Source organism: Rhipicephalus sanguineus, chromosome 6, assembly GCF_013339695.2.
Source record: "Rhipicephalus sanguineus isolate Rsan-2018 chromosome 6, BIME_Rsan_1.4, whole genome shotgun sequence".
NCBI lineage: Eukaryota > Metazoa > Arthropoda > Arachnida > Ixodida > Ixodidae > Rhipicephalus > Rhipicephalus sanguineus.
The window spans coordinates 142,414,380-142,438,677 of record NC_051181.1 but is presented as its reverse complement, the minus strand read 5'-3'; the positions used below and the strand labels follow the sequence as shown (position 1 = coordinate 142,438,677).

The following is a 24,298-nucleotide window of genomic DNA, read 5'->3' as shown; positions in this document are numbered from 1 at the left end:
CAAGCCAAGCAGAAACACAAACCGCATAAACTCGCGTTCCCGCGCTGACCGCGATTCTATAGATATCCACGAGCGAACCGAACACGATCGTCGTGGCGGACCCCGTACAACATATAATAACGCACAGGCACGCTCGCTTGCAGTGAGGGAAAAGAAATTCGCTATTTCGAGAAGGCCGCGCGCAGCCGCATAGTACGCGCGCGCGTGCTTCGCAGAGGATGCGCGGAATGAAACGCCGCCAAAACGCTGGAATGGGAGGAGGGAAGACAAGGAAGAGACTGCGATACTTCTTCTTCTCCTTCGAGGTCTTGTGTGTGTGTGTGTGTTGTGCGTGTGTGTTGTGCGCGCGGCAACATCTGCGGGGGATGAAAGAGAAAGGTAGCTATTTTTAATCGCACGACCGGGCGCACTAGCTCGCACGACCGCGCAGGGGCCCCCTCGCTTCGGTCGTCCCTTTAATTTCCGGTGTCAGGTATACGCGCGGTGTGTTCGAGCAGCACCGCGCGTCACGACCGCTTTCTCGTAAAATACTGGAAAAAAAAAAGAAAGTTCAAGCTCGGGGTCTTTTCTCGCTCCTGAAGAGGCCCTGCGGTATATTATAGGTACGCCGCGAATTGTGTATTGGCTGCAGTATCAGTTCAGGAGGATCTCGTCTTACAAATTATGCGCGTTCTTCTTTCCGCGCAAGTTCATAAGTGCGCGGCATATGCGCACTGGCGCGAAGTGTTCGTGGAAGTTTATCGGAACAAACTGAGTGTTCTTCCGTTCAGCGAGTGAGACTTTTCCTATCGATACTATAGCCTAACCCGGCCCTTCGTCTGTTGCAATCTTAATTTTTGTTTTTTCATTACCAGAACGTGTCTCGGTCTATAATGTCTCTCGCACGCTCATTTCTCGCCTACACAAAGCACACGCTCGTAAAAAGATATATGGTTTTCAGACAAGCGACAGAATTTCGTGACGAAAACAATTTACCTTCCTGTCGAAACATTGGTTCCAAAAGACATCACTTATTGGACGACTGTTGGTCACTGCTTTTATCGTGTGTGACGTCCATTTGCTCGCACAGGGGACGTCGATGGTGCCAACGTTTTGACAAATATAGACTTGCAAAGATAATGCAAGTCTCCGTTTTAAAAACCCACACGTCAAAATACGTTGGCTCGAGTGACATCCCATAATAAATCATACCTAATCAATTCAGTTAGGCATCCATCTCGCTACTGTGAACATCAGTGTGGTCTGATACAAAGCCGTGGTTGAAAATGTATATTGAGGGGTTGCCGGGGAGCTGGGCTTATATGCGCGTTTTTACGATACTTCCCTAGCCTAAGAGCAAGGCATACCTTTCGTTGCAACACTGCGTTGCAATAATACTATGTTGGGCTTCTATTCGCATGCACGCCTTGCGTTAATATAGTGCACGCCGTCGGCGCTTCGCCTGCGCATACGCTATGTTAGAAATATGCTGTGTGGCGAAGCAATTGGTACTGTTAAACGGTTGCGTTCTCCAGCGGCTCCTAGTGGGTCGTCCTCTTGTAAACGCCGTTCACTCTCGGAGCCCGTGTTTTGGCCTGGACTGTCGCCATAGCGAATTGTCGCCGAGTCCCGTCCAATAAACCGCTTAACAAATTGGTGGAGGTGCTGGGTATCGATCCCAGTACCTCCATTGCTTCGCCACAGCTGTATCTTTTATGTTCACCTCGTGCAGTTTTCGCTCGCTTAAAAGGACAGGTATAGGCACTGCGGTCGAGAATAAATGCCATACATAAGCAAGTGAAAGTAATGCTTTACGCTTACGCTCGTGCATACTCTTGCCTCAAAACACGCAAGCATCGATATATTTGGGCATAAACGCGGCTTGCTGCGTAGGCGGCATGCACGACGCTGAGGGGTGCGTTTTTGCGGCCGTGTGCACACCGCCGATCTCCGCAGAAATCGCTATGCCATGCCGCCAAATGATATATATATATATATATATATAGTTCTACGAAAACTATAATATATCGACAGTGTTGTTGTCAGAGTTTCGCGTGATACTGGAGGCCAGACGCTGACGCCACGTCTTTATAGACAACCCGTTCTCGTCTGAAGGTTCACTTTTCGTGGAATACACTATGACTGGATGGGACGTTTCTAGTTGACAGCGACGTAACCAATAAACACGTTGATATCGCAACCCGCGGCTACTGGTCAATAAACTGATATTATAGCTGTCGCAGAAGTGGAGGGAGACCACCTTCACGTCCCACGGTCTATACTGAAGATGTGAAAAAGCTGGCACATATGGTTTAAAGGGACACTAAAGGCAAATATTAAGTCGACGTTGATTGTTGAAATAGCGGTCCAGAAACCTCGTAGTGCTACTTTTATGCCAAGGAAGTGCTTATATTGAAATAAAATCACGTTTTACTGGTCCGCATCGCGTTAGCGCACTTCAAATCACCCGCCTGAAATCAGTCTTTCACACGTCACTGCTGCCGTGCCCAACGTTGCCCGCATTTACTGCGCGGCGGCGTGCACTGGTGGCGTGCACCATTCGGACATCCGGCAACATCACATGCATGCGGCATTTTGTCGAACTTTCTGTCAGAGCAACTTTCACGAGCGCGCAAAACACACACGGCAGTACGCGATACTGAAACTACCACTGAGACGCGACCGCGTGAGCGAAGCAGGGCGCCGGACGAAGCGCAGTTCGGCGAAAACGGAACCTTTGAACCACGCGCGCCGTTCCCCATGACAACGCCAAAGCGGTTCTTTTTTCCATGAATCAAACAGAAACGAACAAACAGCATTTTATTACGTCTCTTGATGCACGGAAGGTTTTTTTTTATTGCTACTAGTTTGATTACTAGTGATAACTTGTAGGCAAACTCTCATACGTCATCGGGATCATTTTGAAAATGTGCCGCTCGTGGCGCTCATCGTGTGATACATTTAGCTTAAGTTCTCGGTAAGTAGCAGCGGCGTATCCAGGGGGGGGGGGTCAACCCCCCCCCCCGAAATTTGTCAGTTTTGCTTTCGTATATATACACGCACACGTACAAACGCACGCACGAACATACATAAAGTATGGTTGAACCCCCCCCCCCCCCGAAAAAAATTTCTGGCTACGCCCCTGGTAAGTAGGGCACTGCTGTTGATAATATTGCCGTTTTAGACGTTGTCATACATTGAGCTTTCACTCTGACATAAATTGTTATTTGCCTTTAGTGTCCCTTTAGGTCGATAGCGCTCTCATTGCAAGGGAATGCAGCTGAACAAAAGAGAAACACGGCTCCGTGCTTGCTTGTATACGTCTAAAGTTTCGTTTACGTTGAGTCGACCCAAGTGTGTCGAGTGAAACGTCGAGTTGACAGAGCCCGACCCGACCCCCGCGTAGTGCATGCATCTTATCATCTTAGCAGGCACGAGACCATTCTATCCCGTACCTTATTTTTCCCACACGCCTTGCATGAGTTGCAACACCATACTGTACGAGGGATAACCTCAGCGCTCGCTGAGCCGTAAGAGCTCACTTAACCGTGCCTTCTATTGGTTACATGGTTTCAAACCTGACGACAGGTTTTCAGTTTGACAAGCCGATTCGACCCTCACGCCTTTGTCATTTTCACGTGAGCTTATACTATGCACTGGCATTTTCAATGCTTTATGGACGACTCTACAATGTTTTCCCGTCTTTCACGCAGGTTTCACTGTCGTGCTGCTGCGTCTTCCGCGGCGGCGTCCTGATCGACGACCCATGATCGCGAGGACACCCCCGACGTTTGCCCAGCGGCGGCGACGGTGAGGACGGCGTCGCCCGCGAGTTGTGCGCGGCGGCGATGCTCCGGCCGCGCCAACGACGCCGCTGTGCCAGCGGCCGGCACGGCGCGGCAGCTGCCACGGCCGCCATGGCCCTCCTCAGCCTGCCACCGCTACTGCTGGCCATGCTCCTGCACGCGGTACGATCCCTCTATCACAGCCTACTATGCGGACGCCTGCTGGTTGGAAATGTACTTCTTCGTATACGATGTCCTCCGGTTCGTAGGTGACAGGATATACAACTATAAGCGCACGAGGGCAGAGGAAATAAGAGGATCACGCCACGAGCGCTCATCCTCTTCTTTCGCTGTCCTTATTGTCAATTATGATTTACCACACGCTCGCCCATTTTTCTGTTCTAATCCTCCTGTTCTTTCTGACGGTAAGAAAGAACCCCGTGGTGTGTCAAATGGCTGTTCTGAAGGTTGCACTTATCTCTCTATAGACGCATGTGTAAAGTGCCGAGTTGGGCGTATTGGTACATAATTTCAAAATACTGCGCTGTAGTGTTTTTAAATTACGCACGTCTACACGCTAGCTCACGTATTCGCCGATTTGCGTAATTCGGAAGTTTGCGCTGTGCCACTGAGATTATGTGCCAAGATGCTTTCCTAACGTGTCTTTCGGCTCACTGTCCACGTGGCTGCGGTCGCAGGCCGAAGCGGCCAGGCTCGTGTCGTCCGCTGACGACGGCGTGGTGGCCTCGTACCGGAGCTACAACGAGAGCGTCAACTTCACGCACCTGGTGCTGGACAGGACGGGCGGCCGCCTCTACTTGGGCGCCACCAACCGCCTCTACCAACTGGACGCGGCCAGGCTGCAGCTGCAGGTGGACCTGGAGACGGGACCCGTCCAGGACAGCGTGCAGTGCTCGCCCGCAAGCTGCGACGGCTACCCCACGGTGCCCACCAACAACGTCAACAAGGTTCGTATAACCACTCGGTGTCTATTCGAGTTTGTCCTTTTTTTTATGATTCTTCTTCGTTCGGGTCTTGCGATCGTTTGAACTTCGAAGGATGTTTTGGTCTTCGCCCTGTCGCATTGCTTGCGTTCACCTGCTAACGAATGCGATGCGTTTGTTGACTGTATATACAGTCGTCGCAACTGTTTTAGAATGTCCAACTTATAATGAAGATAAGCCGTCGCAGCAAAGGGCTACGGGTGCGTTATTGCAGCTCGTACGAACAACGAACCTCCATGAAGAACTTCCATGAATCACTGAGAAGTGTCATCCTGCGTTGTGCTGTCTTTTCCTACCTTCCTAGTCCCTTCCTTCTCCTCCGTGTAGGGTCGCATACCGAATATTTGTTCTGGTTCACCTCCCTACTTTTCCTTCTCCATTTCTGTTCCAAGACACGATTCAGTGCATGCTGCCTGACGGTAAACAGAGCACGCTCACGTCAAGGAGTATACGGAACCTTAAACGTCGTTCCTTGTTCGTGTCGCAGGTGCTGCTGATCGACCCGGTGGCCCAGAAGCTGATCGTGTGCGGCAGCGCGCGCCAGGGCGCCTGTCAGCGGCACTCCCTCTCGGACGTGGCCGAGAAGGAGCCGCTGGTTCCGACGCCCGTGGCCGCGAACGACGAGAACTCGTCCACCTTCGCGCTCATCGCCCCATCGCACTACTACGGCCGCGACTCCCGCGCCCTGTACGTGGCGACCACCAACAGCCGCCAGGGCCCGTACCGGGACATGGTGCCGGCCATCTGCACCCGCAGCCTGGAACCGGAGTCCGAGCGGTTCCGCATCATCGAGCAGAGCTTCTCGGAGACGGCACGCATAGACATGGCGCACCACATCAAGGACTACTACCTGGTGCGTTACGTGTACGGCTTCCACACGGACGAGTACGTCTACTTCGCCACGGTGCAGCGAAAGAGCCACCTGCGCGCCTCCGAGGAGCTCGGCTACATCAGTCGGCTGGCGCGCGTGTGCACGTCCGACCCCGGTTACAACACGTACACCGAAGTGACTCTGCAGTGCGTCGGTCGCGACGGCACCGACTACAACTTGCTCCAGGACGCCGTGGTGTTCGACGCCGGCGACGACCTGAGTCGCGAGCTGCGCCTTCCCCTCGGTGGGGGCGCAAGGAGGCGCCGTGTGCTCGCGGCCGTGTTCGCCCTCTCGCGGGACCACACGGCCCGGTCGGCCCGTCGCTCGGCGTTGTGTCTCTACCCGTTGAGGGACGTAGAGCGCCGCTTCACCGAGAACATACACATGTGCTACAACGGCAGTGTCCTGACGCGCAATATGGATTACATCGCCGGAAGCGTCCAGAGTTGCCCGGAGCCGGGGGTGAGTGCCAGCCCATTTAGCACTTGGTCCTTATTCAAACAAGGATAACATTCTAGGCAATTCTGATGCCATACACATTAGAGAAGGTTAATGTAGCAAAGAGCACTTGGAACGAGAATATCTGAGTTCGGCTCATGTCTATACGTAACCATTCAAAAGAAAGTCGCAGTGTTTGCGCAACCTCCATTTATCAAACTCTACCAACCTTTGAATATTCCTAGTTGAAACACTGCGATTGACGATCAGTACGGCTGGCAACCTTTGTGCAAGATTCGTGCAGACGGTTTGAAGCCCAGTTGGAAAAGTGATCAGCATGCTCCCTCTCGACCCCAGGGGCTTTACAGCAATGCAAGCTTTGCAGCTATAGTTTAATTTGCAAGGCTGTACGACAGGCAGACTTCCCGAATACTCCACTGGTATGCCCCGGGTACGCTTATCGCTCGCTTCTATACGCGTCACAAGAACGTCACAAATGTGACTTGACAAAAAACTCTCATTCGCTATCTACACAGAGACGCCACGCCCCCGAATGAAGAGAGTGAAACTTCGCTGCCTCACTTCGCTTCGAGCTGCTAAAATGAGCGATAGGTTGTAAATCTCCGCGGTCGTCGTCCACACATCGGGATGAACTTGGGAAGACTCGACACTCTCGCGTTGTTATCTGGGGGTACTTGGGACAGCGACGCTATCAAGTCTTGAAAAGAGTAGGTATTTTGAGGAGTCTATATATAGCAGAGTGAGCGGCATTAGCGCGCCTGGCGATACGTTCAGGGACTGCAGAAGACTCCTTCACCTCGTAAAACTCCGGCCCAATAGCCGTTGCCCACAAGCTCAGCTGGTGAAGCAGGCGAGAGTCAATCAGCTAGCCAGGCGGGAAGAAGTACAACAAGAAAGAAATAATAATAAAGGCAGGGCGCCCCGCTATCGGCCGTTCATAAAGCTCGGGCTCCGGGCGCCCCTCCGATAAGCCGCCGCCGCCGAGTGGGCGTGGCGGCGGTGTCGAAAATTTCGGGGCCTCGGTTGATGGATGGCGCCGGCGACGGAAAGATAAGCGACCAACCAAGTGTGCTTCGCGACCCCGAGCGCGCGTTTCTATCCCCGTTGCTGCCGCGTATAGTTCGGGTCCTTCGATTCTGCATCGTGGCTGATCGCAAGACCGAAATTGCCCTGCTTCGCATATTATATAGCGTTCGTGCTGTATACCAACAAAGCCTGGTACACAGTTTTACATGGTCACGCAACCGGACGTTTTCCACTTAACAGAGAATCGACTGCGTACGTAGTCCGTCACTAAGGTGGCTATTTGGGCCTGCTGGCATGTTATTAGTGAGTATGGCGTTGCGCATAAGGGACGCGTGCACAAGAAGAAACGATCGAAACCCACAAAGCGCAAACTTTCAACAGCGCAAACATTTTTGTGTTGAAAGTTTGCGCCTTGTGTGTTTCATCGTTTCTTCTTGTGTCCGTCTCCCTTACGCCCAACGTTATACCAACTAATGTAACGTTGTTTACCGTTATTGAGTGCGTTTATATGCAGCATACGCACGTCAATACGGACTACGACAATTCACAATAGCCCTCTGAGTCTTCTTTGAACCTGTAGACATTTTCAAATGAGAGGGTGAGCACCTCCTTTCTGGACTGTGGCACGGGAGTACAAAGGCTGGCGCATGCTGACGTCGCTGCCTCGGCAGTGCGTTTTTGGGAGTCACGCATATTCCGACCATACTTTACGAATGTCCGTGCGTGTGTTTGTATGTGCGCGTGTATAAATACACGTGCAATATTAAAAAGTTTGTGGGTATGGGGAGTTTGATAACCCCTCCCCCTGGCTACGCCAGTGCACTGTATACACTGACCAACCAAACAGTGCGCCGCATCAACCGCACGCTCCGTGCGCTTTGGTTTACAGCAAACATACGGTCAAACATTGCATGGGACATACACAAACAAACAAACAAACAAACAAACAAACAAACAAACAAACAAACAAACAAACAAACTAACAAATAAACATAAAGTCAGTCAGACAAGTACTCCGCTGTAGGAACTATATATATACGGTACGAAAATCACGCATCGCGCGCGCAATCATCACGTCTTTCCTGTTTGTTTCTCTTCTCCCTTCCGGGCGCGCGTTGCCCAGTGGCGTCCTAGGCCGCCGAGAACTCGTCCTTGTGTATCGATCGACGGGAGGCAAGTCGATTCCTCTCTCGACGTCACAGATGTGACGTAGATGACAGGACGGAAGGAAAAAGAAACATATATGTAGATAGCTACGGAACAGGCCACTGTAGTGCATGCGCGTAAGAAGCGCGCGTGTCCGCTAGTGACAGTTTGTCTGTGAGCGACGCCCAGTGGCGCGGGAACTCTCAATGCAGTGAGAGAGAGTCTTTCTTTCCGGAAGTGGCGGCGCGGAAAGCAACACGTTTTCTGTTTCATAACAAGAGCGCGCGTCCACGTCTCGGAGAGAGAGAGAGAGAGAGAAAAACGGGATGGTAGTTCTACGTCAATTCAGCGATGAAATTTTAAAGAGAAAGAAAAGGAAAATGAAGGATGAAGAGGAGCTTTTCAGGACGAGCCGACTGTGAAATCCCCGACTCCCACCAATGGGCAATGTTGAAAACAGAGAATAAGAGAGGGGCGAGAGGGAGGGTTTCGCGTCCCAGAGCTAGGCCCCCGTGCCAGAGGGGGTTTCGAAACCCGCCGCTCTTGCTGGCTGGCGCAACAGCTTCGAGCGCGGCAAGCTGCATGTATCGGAGGGCGTTTGTGCCTTGTATAGGCCAAGCGCCTTTAATCCGCTTAGCAGCTCCTCAGCGTTTCAGCCTCTACTGCCGCTACTCGTGATGCTTTGCTGGTGGCGGTGATGCTTGCCTCGGCGCGCGCACGGGGCAGATTGAAATGTTTGCGCAGCGGCTTGAAACGCCGCCGGTGCCCTGCGGCTTTCTTTCGATGCAAGCTCTGTGCGGGTTTGTGCTCCGCGTTACGCTTTGCTAGATATGCGGGTGCCAGCATTGCTTCCTCCGCGTACGAGCGCGATATATATATAATACTGCGTGCGCGAAAGCCAGAGTCTTGGTTTACCTCGACGTATCATCACGTCTTCGATCGTATGGCTGTAAGCAATGCGAGAACGAGCCACTATGAAGCCACCTTCTCAAGACTGTATATATAGATACATACAGGTATGTGTACACGTATTACGTTTCGGTTTTATGCTTTTATCTACGCTTCGCATTTCGATCGATGTAAAGACTTCAGCGCGGTGCTCGCCGCTTCTCGTTCCTAATATTGTCCCGCCTTTGCGCCTCGCTTATTAAGACAGTCGAGCGAGCGACGTAGCGGTAGCTTATCGGCAAAATTTTCATCACAGGGCAGCGACGCCATTGTTCGGATGAAACGTCAGAAACGGTAACCGCGCTTTCGTGTTTTTGTTTTTTTTCTTGTTTCAACTTTGATATGCTGAATCCTTCGAGATGTCTGTAGGGACATGTAGGGGCATGTAGGGGCTGTAGGGTCTGCAGAAATAATTTCCGTTATACTTGAACGCATACACTGTATCTTAGAATCATAATAGCTTAGCAAAGAAAAGCACGTAGCCTGTATTACGGTCCTGTGAAACAAAGCACACAGACGTGAAAAAAAAAAGAACAAAAATGTTTCGAAATATGCGTTTAAATTTAACCGCCGGGGGCACTCTAGAGTTAAGGGCACCGAGGTTTCTTTAATGATGCAGTTCTTTCAAATGTCGTAAATCATAACGACGACCATGGCGTAGTCTTTGGACGGTAAAGCCTGGGGTACAGATCCGTGTAATTCACATTTCTTTCTCTCTCTCTCTCTCTCGTTGTAACATAGCCTCCGACGCATTCCCATATTACAGTGCTGGAGGTGCTCGGTCGATACTCTTCTCCTCAACATCGCGGAGTTGTGCGGCGAAGCGTGCTTAGCGGAGGTCTCGCGCCAAATTAGCAACACGCGCGCCGAAAGCGTGGGAAGTGCGTGTCCGTTGTCTCTGACGAAGTCGAAATTAAATGGAACACGAAGAAGGGAACAAACAAAGAATTAAGCACGCACTCAACGAGTGCATGAAATTGAATGAACCCAGCTGCGGCGCACGGTTCTTATTTCGCCAGCCGACAAGGAGAACTCCAACGCCCGCCAGCCATCAACGCGAGGTCCCCGCGAATTAAACGAAAGTGGACTCAGTTTTCATTCGAGAGACGTTCGACTTTTGTACTTTTCATGCACACACGCTCAAGACAATCCCGCGTAAGTTCTTTTTCGTTGAGGGAAGACGGAAGTGCGTTTTAGAGCAGCCGGGTATGAAAGCGACACGCTTGTCTCGAGTCAGAAAGAAACAAAGAGAACACGAGCCTTCGCAGACGTTCGAGAAAGATCCGTTTTATTTTCGAACGTATTCGTTCGTGAGTTTTCCCTCAAAAGCCCCCGTGGCAGTCAAGTGCCGTCGTTTTCTTGCGATCTTTCTCTCTTTGCCGGAGGTGTTGTCGCTTATTGTTTCCGACAGCAGGGGGCGCGCTGCCGAGAGAGTTCATTGCATACCGCCCCCTCCCCCGGTCGCTCCGAGCGAAATTCGCCGCCAGCTGCCCCTGACTTCTTGACTGCCTCCCCCCTCACCCCCCGTGCAAGGCCTCTTTCCCCCTCGTGTCTCCCTCCGTGTCATGACGCTGCTTCGAGACGTAAGCACTGCGGGGAAAGGAAATGCTAGAACGCACGGTTCAAGTCGTCGGGAACAGTCGCGTTCATTCACTTTTTTTTTTTTTTTCTTATACCATCGAGACCTAGCTCCTAGCGACTTTTTTTCCAAGTCCTCTCCTTTTGTCATCCACATAGGAGCTAAGGAAAGCGCGCTCTTAGCCTGCTTCGTGGATGGAGCTAAGACGCTGAGAATTCCTTCTGCCCCCCCCCCCTCCTGCTACTAGATGGAGCGAAATCGGAGTGCTTGGCTCCGGCGTACAGCGACGGCAGCGGCTTGCGCGCCGTTTTCTCCGTAATGGGAAACACAAGACGTGTTCGTTCCGAGAACTGTGTCTTTCCCTTTCCCTCCTATCCTCCTCCCCTCTTTCAGATTTCTCGTTGGCGTCGCTCGGCGGGCTGGTTTTCGGTTCCTCGAAGAAAAAAAAAAATCTTCACACGAAACCTTCTCCAGGTTCAGAAGTATAAATCAAAGCATTGCGAAGAGGAAAAAAAAAGCACGTTCGGCGCCTTATTTTAGCGAGCGTTCGGCTTCACTGCAGAACAAGGAGACATTGCAGAGCAAGCAGTGTAGCGTCGTTGCCTGTTTGCCTTAATTGTTTATCGAGTTGTTTGTTCCGATTGGTTATGCTTCTATGCTATCACGGCGAAATAAAACGCAAGCACGAGATAATAAGCTAGGAAGCGTGTTCCTCTTTCGCACTGTGTTGTGTGACGCCGGCGTGACTCTTGGCCACGCCCACAGTCACGTCATAATCACCATTTGCAAATGTCAAAAGTTAGTACTGTCTTAGTTCGAGTATTGCAGCAGGCGGGGCGTTAGTCCCTGGCTCAGCGCATGCGCAGAGAGCGAACACCATTTCCACCGGACCGAGATCTCTGCTAGGTATGCTATTCCCAAACTATGCTAGACTAGAAACAGAAGCGTTCAGTCATAATTTGATAGCAGCACTCGTTCATTTCCAAAGTCACGGACGGCAAAAGCTTTCATGAGTGCTAGAGATGTCAGTATGAGAGACTCGGCGAGCTACTCAGTGAGATGCTGCCGTATTGAGTAGCATTCCGGTGAGTTGAGGTGTGCGCGGCATTCACGCTCGCTTGGTTGAACTACTCGGCGTTCAGTGAACATCTTCGTCAGCGGCCGCGAAGAACACTATTTTTTCATCAGTATCCACGATATCGGCTAGCGCGCCATTCTTTAAAGCCCGCTCCCTTCACGTTCTCGAAGAAAAACAAGAACACAAAAAGAAAGATGTTTAGACGGATGGTGTACGTCCAGACACCTTGGGCCCCTCTCTTCATTAAGGGTCATGTCGATATCCGATCCCGCGAAAACAATCGGCTGCAGTTCTTCGTTCCTTCATTCCGGTTAGCCCCTCAATCACGCCGCGAGATGCGTGTTACAACCTCAGTCGTTCGCTACAATGCCGCATCCGCCGCATTGCGGAAGTAACGATGCTTGCGCCTTCATCGTGAGGTGTACGTGTTAGCGCTTTAACGAACGTATGAAAGAAAAGACGGGCAGAAAGAAAGAGAGAGAAAAAGAAAGAAACAGTGATGGTCGCTGTGGCGCCCATCGCCAACAACACTGTACCATTACGGACCACGACGCCGCCGCTGCTGATGTACATAAACATGCGCGCACGTGAACTGGGCGAGCAACTCATAAAAGGAGTGCACGTGTGGGGGTTTCTGGCGATAGAGATACCAAAAAGAAGAAGGTAGCAAGTAAAAAGAGTGAACTGCAGGAATTAATAACTAGTTCGTTGTTTTTGCTCCGCGGCCGAGTATGACGGTGCACCCGCGCTTATTAATGAGGCTCTTCGCCGCACTAGCGTGCGCGCGCATACGTGTATATATAGACACACACACACACACACACACACACACACACACACACACACACACACACACACACACACACACACACACACACACACACACACACACACACACACACACACACACACACACACACACACACACACACACACACACACACCCTAGGCTGCAAGGGCCAGGCGTTTTTAATGCACCCCACCGCCGGCTCTTCTCACTCAAAAGCTTCTTTTTGATGTTGCGCGCTGTCGTGCGAGCCAGTTTCGCTAACGTGTGATTAGCGCGGCGCGGCCTTTAGAGCGACGACCGTGCGAGCTACACCGCTAGCAACAACTACAACAACAAGCACAACATCCCCGCACACCGATGAGCGAGAAGGACGAGAAACATATATGCTTCTTGCTTCTCGCTCGTCTCTGTGTATAACCCAACTACGCAACGTCGTCGTCGGTGGCGTAGACGTAGAGCTCTCTGGAAAGGGCCTTCTGTTTACGCCGCGGCCGCATCGCGTTTTGTGCAAATGCCGCGGAACACACATTGTATCCTCACTTTATCTACGTTAACTCACTCATTCTCAGTCTCCTTCTTTTCTCTTTTCCTTCGTTTTTTTTCCCTATGACGCCGCGCAGTGCTCCCTTATGGGTAGCGGAAATAAAGGGCCCTTCCTAACCTCACAATCAATCACTCCGGGAAGCACACTTTTTTTTTTCTTCCCACTGTTTCGTTTCGAAGCGGCCGGTAAGTGTGCGCCACAGCAAGTTTTGGGTTTCTATCTATAATCCGTGTTTCCCGTCCGTGTTTCAGTACGCGCTGATGGCAGGAAGCAGCGTCAGTTAGGCGCGCACTGTTTACAACCGCGATGAGGAGGAGGAAAGACAAGAAAACGCACGTTCATCTCACGTGCGTTCATCTTCCCGGATATGTCGGCAGTTGTATACAGTCTGACGCACTTTTTATCTATATCTTTAGTTTTGTATACAAAATTTATCTCGGCAACGAAATGAGGCAATATTTTTTTTTGCCCCGTTTCTCACGCTTTGCAACGAAATGAGGCAAAAGCTTTCCTTTTGCCTCATTTCGTTGCAAAGCGTGAGAAACAGGGCAACGCAAATACATGAAGGAAACCATCAGATATGCAAACAATTACATATTGTTCGTGACATTCCGGTTAGTTCGTAATTAACGTCACTTCGTTGCAGAGATCGCTCGCCGTTACGCTCTCATTGTATCTGTAGCGTAACGAATTTGAATTTGGCATCTTCATCGTCACCATAGAGGCGTATACCTACTTAGGCAGGCATGTGTGAAGAGGAATTGTCCCACTGTACGGGGAATCCTCCATGCTTTCCGGTGTTCCAACATTTCCTTAAGTAGTGTCGTATATCGGGGACAGCCTGGAGCTAACATCTTCATTGGCCTTCACATTGCCCGCCTGCCCTCCGGTTCTCTATCTTTCTTTTTTCGAGTTCTGTCTAGACTAGCGTGCCAGAGTACATGCCCTTCAGGCCGACCTCACCAGCCTCCTTTCGAAAGCCTCTTCGTCCTCCTCTTCTCACCTTGCACTGCCCTTTCTCTCTTTCACTCTGCTTCCTCCTTTCCCATTACATCCGAAGCCTATATGCACGAGAAAGAAACATGAAGGGTACGATGGCTGCGACCACCTTTGCGTGCCCTCCTAAGTATCGGGCCACTCCGATGATTTATCGAAACCCTCCTCTTCCTCCTTCATTTGCCATGTATTCGTACTCTTCTCTCTTGTCCCGAAGCAGTGGCGATTAATTGCTGGTCGCGAAGACGACAGACACCGCGGGCAATTTCCATTCATGATGGCCGCCGCCTTCGGCAGACTGCTGCATAACACCGCTGACTCGTTGCGTAACAACGAATGGCACGGGCGAGATTTATTTCGAACCGATGTCCTCGTGCTGTCGGCGGTCTGCGCCTGCGCGTTATTTGCCGCTTTTAACCTTGGTCATTTGTATTGTTATGCGATCTCGCTACGGTTTATTTCTTGGTCATTACTTTGATTCGCTTCGACATTGGTGATTGAACAGGAACTCGCCCAACAGCAAGTTTTATCGAAGTGCTTCATCTTTAGCCGTCTCGTGCCCTTGGTGGAGGCCGGTTTCGCAAATCACGGAGAGAGTCATAATTGTGTATAACGAATGGCATGGGTGTGGAATCGCCGTTTAGTTAGGCGCCATCTGTAATTTTTTTTTTTTAATCGACGATTTCGGGAGGTACTATAAGTGAGCCCCTCCTCGCGAGAGAAACCATAATCTGTCGTCCTGAGCCGCGGTTATAGAAAGGTGCAACCAGAAATATGTCTTTTTGGTCGCGTTTGCTCTTAATCACGCATTCACGGCGGACCTGCGTATTACTGAGCGCCGTCGCGGCACGCCCACAATTACGGGGAGCCTTTTCCCACGCGATATTTTTTTAACGTGCACGTGCAGCAAGCGCGGTCGAATCAGGCTACGCACTCGAGCGACACGCGGTAACCATTATTATAACGGCTTATCTTTTCTAACGATGCGACACCACAACCTATCGTATATTAACGCCTATTATATATTGCAGTTACTACGAAACGGTTATGAGGTTCGCACGTCGAGGTGGGAGCGGCGCTGAGGTCACGTGATGGCTAATCATACTATAGCCTTATTGCGCTTGCTTAAGTTTTTGTAATTTTCCCCGCTTTCACGCACAGTCTAGCTTATGTCATAGTTCTCCATGTAATTTCAAGCGTCGGGCATCTTGACCGTTTTTCGCCTGCGTACAGAAAGGTGAAGGCCGCTTTTCGTGAGTATAACGCGTAATTTCAGAGGTGTTGAAACTACAGAATCGTGTCGTCGGGGACTGCAATTGTTACATGCTGCATCTAATTCTCTCTAACACATCCATTAATTGGTCGTGCTTCACTTTATGGACGTAAATAAGGTTCGTAAACGGACCTAGATGTAGCACACCCTGTAACAACAATGTCCAAATAGCTTAATAGGTTTATATTCCAAAGCAACTTGCATAGTATAAGTTTGCGCGCGATGTAGAGAGGTGCGTATACAGTGTACTGACTCGGCTGTCCTGTCTCGGCCACTTGCAGCAGAGCGGCAACGTGCTGAGCTTCTGCAACGAGACGCTGAAGCTGAACGGCAGCTCTCCCATCTCGCGTGCCGCCAGCGCCGTGTTCGAGAACCTGACGCTGACGTCGGTCGCGGCTGCCGCCACGCCGCAGCACAGCGTGGCTTTCCTCGGCTCCGACAGAGGGCGCCTCAAGAAGGTAAGTTAAACGGTTACGTATATGTTTATAGTACCCATGCCTGTTAAGTTATACACGTGACTGCGCTACATGCATTTAAAAACCACAGCCTTGCAAGAATTTCGCACTAGCCTTTAAGAGGTGAACGTGAGCTGCGCACGAAGCGAACTGTTTATTTATAGATACATTCGAAGGAAAGGTTTCCCCGGATCCGGTTCATGAACTACTGAAGTTTCAACCTTGGGCCTGGTCGAAACGTCAATAGTTCGATAATTAGGTACGGCTGTTTTCATTCGCGTGTCAATCCCTCTTATATATGAGCTACAGAGCCCCTGAACTTCATGAACGTAGATGTGTTGTTTCAAATTTCTGACGAGAGCGGTAGAGGATGTCTAGCTTATGAAAACTAGCGTGGATGGAATGCCAACCTCAAGAACTAACACTGTGCCGAGTGGCCCACGTTTTGCCCTCAGAAAGAAGCACCGCGTGTGTTCTCCAGTGCGTGTATGCTGCGTTGCTTTTACATTTACCATGTCCTATCGACATGCCCAAGTTTGCACGCTTCATAGCTTATCATTCACCCGAAGGAAATTATGCAGCGAAACACACGTTAGTTTTTCGTGAAAAAGATCTTCGCACTTGAAGAAACAGAAGAAAACGGCAAAAGACAAGTGCGTGTTGGCCTAAGACGGCACCATCATCTGGCGCCACAGTTTCCATCGGCTGAGCTGAAGTTTTTCACGATATCAGTAATTAGCGCTGCTCTTCAGAAACGAAATAGCCGCGGACTCCGCGGCAGCAGCGACATGCGATCCCACTCGCCTGCCTTTTTAACTTTATGTGCCCCATTTACTGCGATCTCTCTCTCTCTCTTCCGCTGATAAATCTTTTTGACATCTCACGGCAATGTGCGCCGACGCACTCGCCCGTCGGTCGATGATGCCAGCGGCAATTAGAAAACGGGGAGCCAGGCGGCGGCAGCAGTGTATAAGTCATCGATTTGGGACGCCCGAGCGTTTTTCGCTCCCGCTTTCTCGCTTCTTCGACATCGACTAATTGAGCGTCGTCGGCGGGAATCATTTCACACGCCGTATAAACGTCGGTCGTTAGCGCCGCGACGACCGAAATTCCGAACCTCCACATCCCATGCCTTCCCTCCGCTCCCACGCGAGGAGGTGCGCTTCACGGATGCCCAATTTCCCGCTGCGCTCCACCGATTTCTTCCCGGAATCAAATATGGCGGCGCTTTCTGAAGGCAAGGAGGAAGAGGGAGTGAGACAGGTCGACTTCACCTAGTAATCCGTCACCTGTGGCCGCCAATTGGGTTGGCGAAGGGAGTGGGGCCTCCTCTTCGTTCTATTTTGCGCGCAGCTCCATGAAAGATATAAAAAGGGGGAAACGGAGGAGGCTCTCAGGTAAGAGAAGTGAGGGAGGGTCCCCGCGGGCTGATTCGGATCGGGAAGCGTCCACGATCGCGGGCCGCGCAGCTGGGGCCTCTCTGCCCGCTTTCCCGAAAAGCGCACTCGCCTGGCGCAGCAAATTGGATGTCGTCCCATTCCCAGAGACGCGCTCTCGTACGTCTCGCCGAATCTACTTTCTTTTTTCCTTCCTTTATTCCCTTCTTTCATTCCTCAACTCTTCTTTTTTGTATTTATTTATTTCCTCCGGAAACTGCTTCTATTTATCATTTTTGCTCCTTTTGTTTTTGCTTCTCGCCGCGTCTTCTGTACGTACAACCGCGTTCGATGTCCCTAGCTGCTCTCGGAATGTGTGTACTGGACCCCAGCCGGCGGCAGGCCCGGGCCCACGCGTCCCGGCCAGGCGGCGTCTCGCGTGTTGCCCTCCGTGAAATGGCCCGCGAGGATCGGTCCTCCTTCTGGCGTCGGTGAACAACAACGGCAAAAGAACGAGGCATTTCTTCTCTCCCTCTCGCGACAAACCTTCATTCCTCTCTTCCTTCTGGTGTCTCGTACGCACGGCTTCTTCCCCTCCTTCACCCCCGACGCGCTCCCCCCTTTTTCTTTCCCCAACCCGTTTCAGCCTGTTTCCGCCAAATGTGGCACAACATTTTCCCCCTCCCCACTGCCCTCATCTCCCCCGCCGCTTTGTCTCGGCCGCTCCTTTTCAATCGCCCAGTGTGCCGCATTGTTTTGATCGCTCACGCAAGGCCGTCGCGTTTACCGGTTTTGTTTCCTCATTTTTCCTTTCTTCCCTAGCAGCCGGCCTCTTCGCTAACGGCCCAGGTCGTCTTGTCGTAGGCCTGTCTCTGTTTCGATCCCCCATTTCTTCCTCCTCCCGTCTTCTCCTCCATCCTACTTGTTCCCGGTCCGTCGCCTTCCGCGCTATCTGTCTCTATTTGTTTCCCGATGTCCCCTCGCTTCCCTTAATCGGCCGGTACCACCACGCCGCTTCTTTCTTTCCTTGTCCGAACGACGATAGCGACGCCAGGTTTTCGGTTGAGGTGAGAATGGGCGCGAAATGGGCCGGCGAGGAGAAAAACAAAGCGGCGCAAGAGGGCGAGGGGGAAGGGTGGAACACGCGACGGGAAAACGGGAATGACGACGCAGAGGAAAGGGAAGCGTGAGCGCAGTACGGCGGATTGGAAGGAAAATAGGGAGAGAGCGAGAGAGAGTAGGCGACGGACGCAGCATGTTCGACTTCCGGGCGGTCGCTTTAACGATTTGTCCGGTGACGGCCCGGCCGAATGTCGACGATTAAACGAAGCCTGTAACGCTCTCTCCCAACGTCGTTTGCAGTTTGTACGACACGGCACGCCGGTGCGTCTCTCCGAATGTATTCGCGGCCGTTCGCCACCACTGGACGGACAGGCATAGCGAGAATGTGTAGTACGTATATATATAAACGGCGCGGGATAACGGCGTGGATAGCTGTTCGATTAGGATCGATGAGCACCGGCCGGCGAACAGAGGGACGTGTACCATCCACTTGATGTATCGACTCCCGAACGCGGTGGGGATACAGGGAAGGGCGCATTTGCGGAAGCCAAAGGGGGGGGGGGGGGACAAGTACTCGGACTCGAACGCAAAGATGACCGATTTGAACGTGATTTCCTTCAGCTTGTGCCGGGTCGTTTTGCCTCCTTGGACGGAGTACATATAGGAAGCTCATAAATCAGCTTGCAACCTTGGGTGGAGTACATGTATATGCCGTGCCCATGTGCCTTGTGTACCTTTGCTGGACACGTACGCGAGTGGACGCACGGAGTCGAAGAACTTAACGATATGCAGTAATGTGAAAGCACCACCTGTCATACATCTACGTGCACGATGCACGGTGTGTGAACCGAGTGCTATAGACTGACTGCTGGCAGCATCGACTTGTAGTAATTCACAGTCGCCTAATTCCTGTATCTTTCTTTCCCTGCCTATACGTACCAGTTATGGAGCAGCGGGCTAGAGACAATCGTTCCAGGCCGACCTTACATCCTTTTATCATTAAACTTCTCTCTTTCATAGGAATATACGAGAAAAGCCCATCCGACGCAGTATTTATAAGAATGCTTCAATGACTTGACGCTTTCTTTCTCAAGCTTCACGCGTTTACGCTATTAATGTCTGACGAGTGATTCCAGAAGTTCTGCATGCGTCACGCCCTCCCGCTTACAAAGGAGCGCCAATAGCCCAGTGCTGCTGCACTCTACGCATGGTGTCCGCCATCTCTATATATGTCACAGGCAGTGGCTATCAATCCATATGCTCGTACCAGCGCGTAGCATAGCTCCCGAGACGCAGCAGGCCATTTGGGGCGCATTCGCAGGGTGCCGATAAGCGCGCCTTCCCGGGGTCTGTGAGGCAGCCAACCGCCCCCACCCGACCCCCTTCCTCTTTTTTTCGTTCCGTCTCCGGCGTTGCGGTATAGCTGCGTGATGCGGCTGCCCAGATTGCGTCTAAGTGGGTGTTTCCTCCCCTTTTTCCTGTTTCTGGTCATCGTCAGCGAGCGGCGGCGGCGGCGCCTTCTAGAACCGCGTCCCACTACGTGGCCCCCAGGGTGTCGTCCTCCTGGCGCGTCCGGCCAAGTTTCCGGCGCTTTCCCCTCTACGAACGACTTCTATACAAACAGTCGTGCAAACTTCGCTCGTGAAGCTGGCCGTCCTCTCGAACGTCGCGAATGTCTCGCATCTCGGCTATGTTTAGAAAAAGAAATGTTGCAAAGCCGGAACGCTGGCCGGTCTTCTCTTTAGGTGAGAGCACGGTGTAAGATATATACTCTTGGGTGAGAGCTGAATGGAGAGACAAACTGAAGATCGTTAAATTTTCATGCGAGCGCAGCGCCGCCGCTGAAAATGTCTCGTCTCGGACGTTTGTCAGAGCCGAGATGGGAACTCGTTGGGTCCGCAGTCTATGTTTGCAAAGTGTACCGAGCAGTGATGCGAGATATCCTTTGCCACAGAATATCCCGCAGTATCCAGTACTCACTATCCTCCCACTAGCGCAGAATGCTGAATCATGTGGCACTGAGTGCAGCTTTAAGTATGTATACACATACATAGTTCTGAGCCGAGTGTGCACTAGACGTTGTGGGCGTTACAGTACAGTCCCGTTCATAAAGCTTGGCGACATTGCAAGACGTGTGTAAACAGTGTGTGTGTACGCATGTCGGCAAGTCTCCGTGCTTGATATTAATGCTCAGAGATGGGAAAGTCGATTAGACATCAACTGGGGAACGTAACACAACTATGCTTACGTAAACTACGCTACTCGTCAGGATATGAAAGCTTGCAACTTATGTGCAAGCTTTTAGACCCTCCCCAGCGCACTTGATGAATTGCAAGCGATGAATGGTTAGTGAGAACGAAGTCAAACACGCAAGGGCTCACAGCCGGAATCTAAACAACCGTGGGTCGTCCTAATGTGCGCGTAATACGTGCACGCATGGGATATATTTATATGCGGGAAAGTACGCATACACTACGAATATTTCATGTATTAAACTATATCACTTCACGGCGCTTATTGCACTGTTGTCCCGCGGTTGTTACCATGGTACCACTGGCCTTGTCACCCCTGCATGCTTACAGCGTTTCCACCCAGAGAGAGAGAGAAAGGAAGAACAGGGAGGTTAACCCCAGAAAAGGTCTCGGTTTGCTACCCTGTACTCTGGAAGGGGAAAGGGGATAAGAAAGAATGAAAGAGAAGTCTGACGACGCTACAAAGTGATGACTGTAGCACCGTCCAAGTACGACGCACCAACATTGTCTGTGAACAGTCACGACTTGTAGACACCGCAACAATGCCCTCATAGCGGCTCACGTTGACGACCGTGTAGACCAGCCAGGGTGGTCTTCAACGCTGTATGCGCAGCACATGCTGTAAATAAATACTGACTTCTTTCCTAACTGCACTAACAACTCTTGTGGTGTCGGTATGCGCAAATAACTGAAGATAATGTTATTTTTCCCCCATTCCAGATGTTCCTGACGAGTCAGGGCCGAGCCGAACAGTTCGAGGAGGTGACCATCGACGACGGAAACCCCATCTTGCCCGACATGGAAGTCGACAAGACGGGACACTTTCTCTACGTGGCCTCGCCTTACAAGGTCAGCTGATATGCGCCATCCCTCAATAATTGTGTGGTTTTGCGTGCCACAACGACGTTCTTCTGTACATATGGCAAGGCGTACCGCAGGGGCGTAGCCAGGGGGGGGGGGGGTGCAGACCCCACCCCACAAAAAAATTTCTGGCTACGCCCCTGGCGTACCGTGTAGAGGAGATGATCCCACGGATTAATTTTGAACCAGTATTTAAGAAATCAATTGCCTAGTAGTTATTTTTGTTTTTTACTTGCTGCTGAGCGTGACGCCACGTGTTTGGCTGTGGGCCACTATACATCTGCATTCAAATCTGTGCAGAATAGAAGGAATGAATGAATCAGTCAACCAATAAATCAATGAACGAACGCTCGACACCGGTTACGCGCTAAAGAACGCTTGCCGCAATGTACCTGGAATCTTCCACTACGGCATTCTTCATATATTGCCATTCACTGTGTACACCTTTGCGGAGCGAACATCCATTAGGATAATTATTACTCCAATGGACGACTCCTTCATTTCTATTTTTATTTATTTTTTTATTTTTCTGCGAGTCATTGCTTGATCTTGTGACGCTTGCGGTCTTTCTTGTACGTCCACACACTCTACATTACAATTTATTTCACTACGCTGCTCTCGCTTTTCTATTTTTTTCTTCCTGTTTATACGCCGCGTGTCAGTATAAGTGCATATATCTGTGCAACTTGCAAGAGCAGGCATTCGCCGAAGCAAATTTCAACGCACACCGTCGAGTTGACGAGGGGCGAGCGCTTCGAGTTCCAAGAATAAATAAAAAAAATGGCCAGGAGACGAAGAACGCATAAAGAACGAGCTGTACTGCAGCCGCCACATCTCAGTGGCCCCTTCCTCTCAGCGTCGTCGACGCCGCTGCCCTGCGCTTGACATCGCGCGGGGTGCGCGCTCGCTGATTCGAGTTTGGCGTGAGTTGAGCGATGCGGGAAAAGTGCGCCCCCGTCCTCCGTCGACACGCATGCACAAAAGCCGCCGACAGACGGAGGAGCTTTCTTGCCCCGGGGTTACAGCGCCTGTAGGCAGTTAGTTGCGTGCACCTGCATGGGGCGCGCTTTCCTTTTACAGAAACAGACCCTCATGCCTTCGTTGAAATGTGAACGGCAAGTTCTCCGCTGCAGCTGTCCAAAGTACACTCGAAAACTCTCGAAAGTAACTGTACAAGTGGACATGCACTGTCACGTGCACGTAGTGTTCTCTCGTGACGCATTGCGAACGGGCAGACTCCTGATGGTCTCACGTTTTTGGCCTGAACAGAACTTGAAGTCGAACAACTCATGTTTGTTGCTCAAGAGGAATTGCTTTTGTACGCGTAGCTACAGTGAACTAACTTAACTGTATAGCGCAGCTTCGGAAGCGACGCATCTTTACTGCGACCTGAATTCATCAAGGACATCTCAGTCGAAGAGAAGAAGAACTGGGCATGGGCAGGGCATGCAGCGCGGAGGCAAGATAACCGCTGGTCATTAAGAGTAACTGACTGGATTTCAAGGGAAGGCAAGTGAGTGAAGGGGAGGCAGAAGGTTAGAGGGGCAGATGAGATTAAGAAGCTTGCGGGGATAACGTGTCCGCACCGAGCACAGGACCGGGTTTCTTGGCGAAACATGAGGGAGGCATTTGCCCTGCGGTGGTCACAATCAGGCTAAGGATGAAATTCATCAGAGCGTGTTGCTTGAATCATACGCCACCCTTCGTTGGTATCAGAATGTTCCTAGCGTGTAGGCACCGAAGTAAACTACCGCACGAATTGCACAGTTACAGTAACTCGGTCTCGTTCTGGCTGGGGATTCAGCATGAACAGCGGATGAGATTCACATACTGCGCTGTACGGAACTTCTTAAAGACTCCGGCGAGAGCTCACTGTTCCTCTCAGTTCCGCCGCTTGATCCAGCCCGGCAACACGGCGGACGCGGCAACCGCGAGCGCTTCCGTTTGCGATCGACCGAGCGTCCCGGCATCCGTAACGCCGTATACTTCTTTTCCTGCGCCCCCTGCTCTCGCTTGGCTGAGCAATACATAGGCATTCGGCCGGTTTCAAGTCGCGGCCGCCGGCGAGGATTGTTGCCGCTACAGTGTCGCGTGTCACACGGCACTGTCGCGTGCATACGCCGAGTGACTCACGCTGGAGTGTCGAGCGAATACGAGACTTTCATTGTCTCGCGTTTGTATGAGAGACCGGAAGACCTGTCGTCTGCTTCGGCGAAGCAGACGGCAACGCGGGATACTTCTTTGCAGGCTGAAGTCGCGCGTACAAGACGGCGCTGTAACGACACGGCGCCTGCTTTCTTTCGACGTCGTGACGGGTTGGCGCCCTATGTGAGGGAATCGACCTCCTGTGCCTCCCTCGAGAGTCGAGACCTTCTTCATTGACTTCGCGGTCGCTTCCGAAACCAAGGCGTCGCTCAGAGAGATGTCAGCATGAAAAGAAGAAAGTCGGGGAGGACCGTGACCCGCGTGTTTAGACGCGGCTAGCTGTATTCGCGGCACATTGCGGAACTGCGTAAAAAAAGGAAGAAACACCGGAGATGAGAAAGAGACATAAACAAGAGCTTGTTTGTCTCTCTTTCTCATCTCTTTTTTTTGTTTTTTTTTGTCCTTTTTTGCGCTGTTCCGCAATAAATCATTACCAACTGGCCCAGCTCACCACGCTTCTGCAATGTACTTAAAAAAACATTTGAAAATATTTGAAAAACAACAACCTCCGTGTGACGCAACAGGTGCTGCTTTCGGGGAATCTCCGAACACCTAGAGTGCAAATAAATTATTCGCTAAAACGTGAAGTTGTGCGTATATGCCACCGTC

At 51.3% G+C, this 24,298-nt stretch overlaps 1 protein-coding gene across 1 annotated transcript in view; it reads left to right on the top strand.

Moving 5' to 3' along the window:
* Nucleotides 1–24,298, top strand: part of LOC119396591 (plexin-B-like) — a 171,565-nt gene that overhangs the window by 93,235 nt on the left and 54,032 nt on the right. The window contains 5 exon segments of the mRNA XM_037663867.2: nt 3,693–3,947; nt 4,463–4,732; nt 5,256–6,101; nt 15,760–15,936; nt 21,344–21,472. Coding sequence (XP_037519795.1) covers nt 3,828–3,947; nt 4,463–4,732; nt 5,256–6,101; nt 15,760–15,936; nt 21,344–21,472 — 1,542 coding nt within the window. The 5' untranslated portion in view covers nt 3,693–3,827.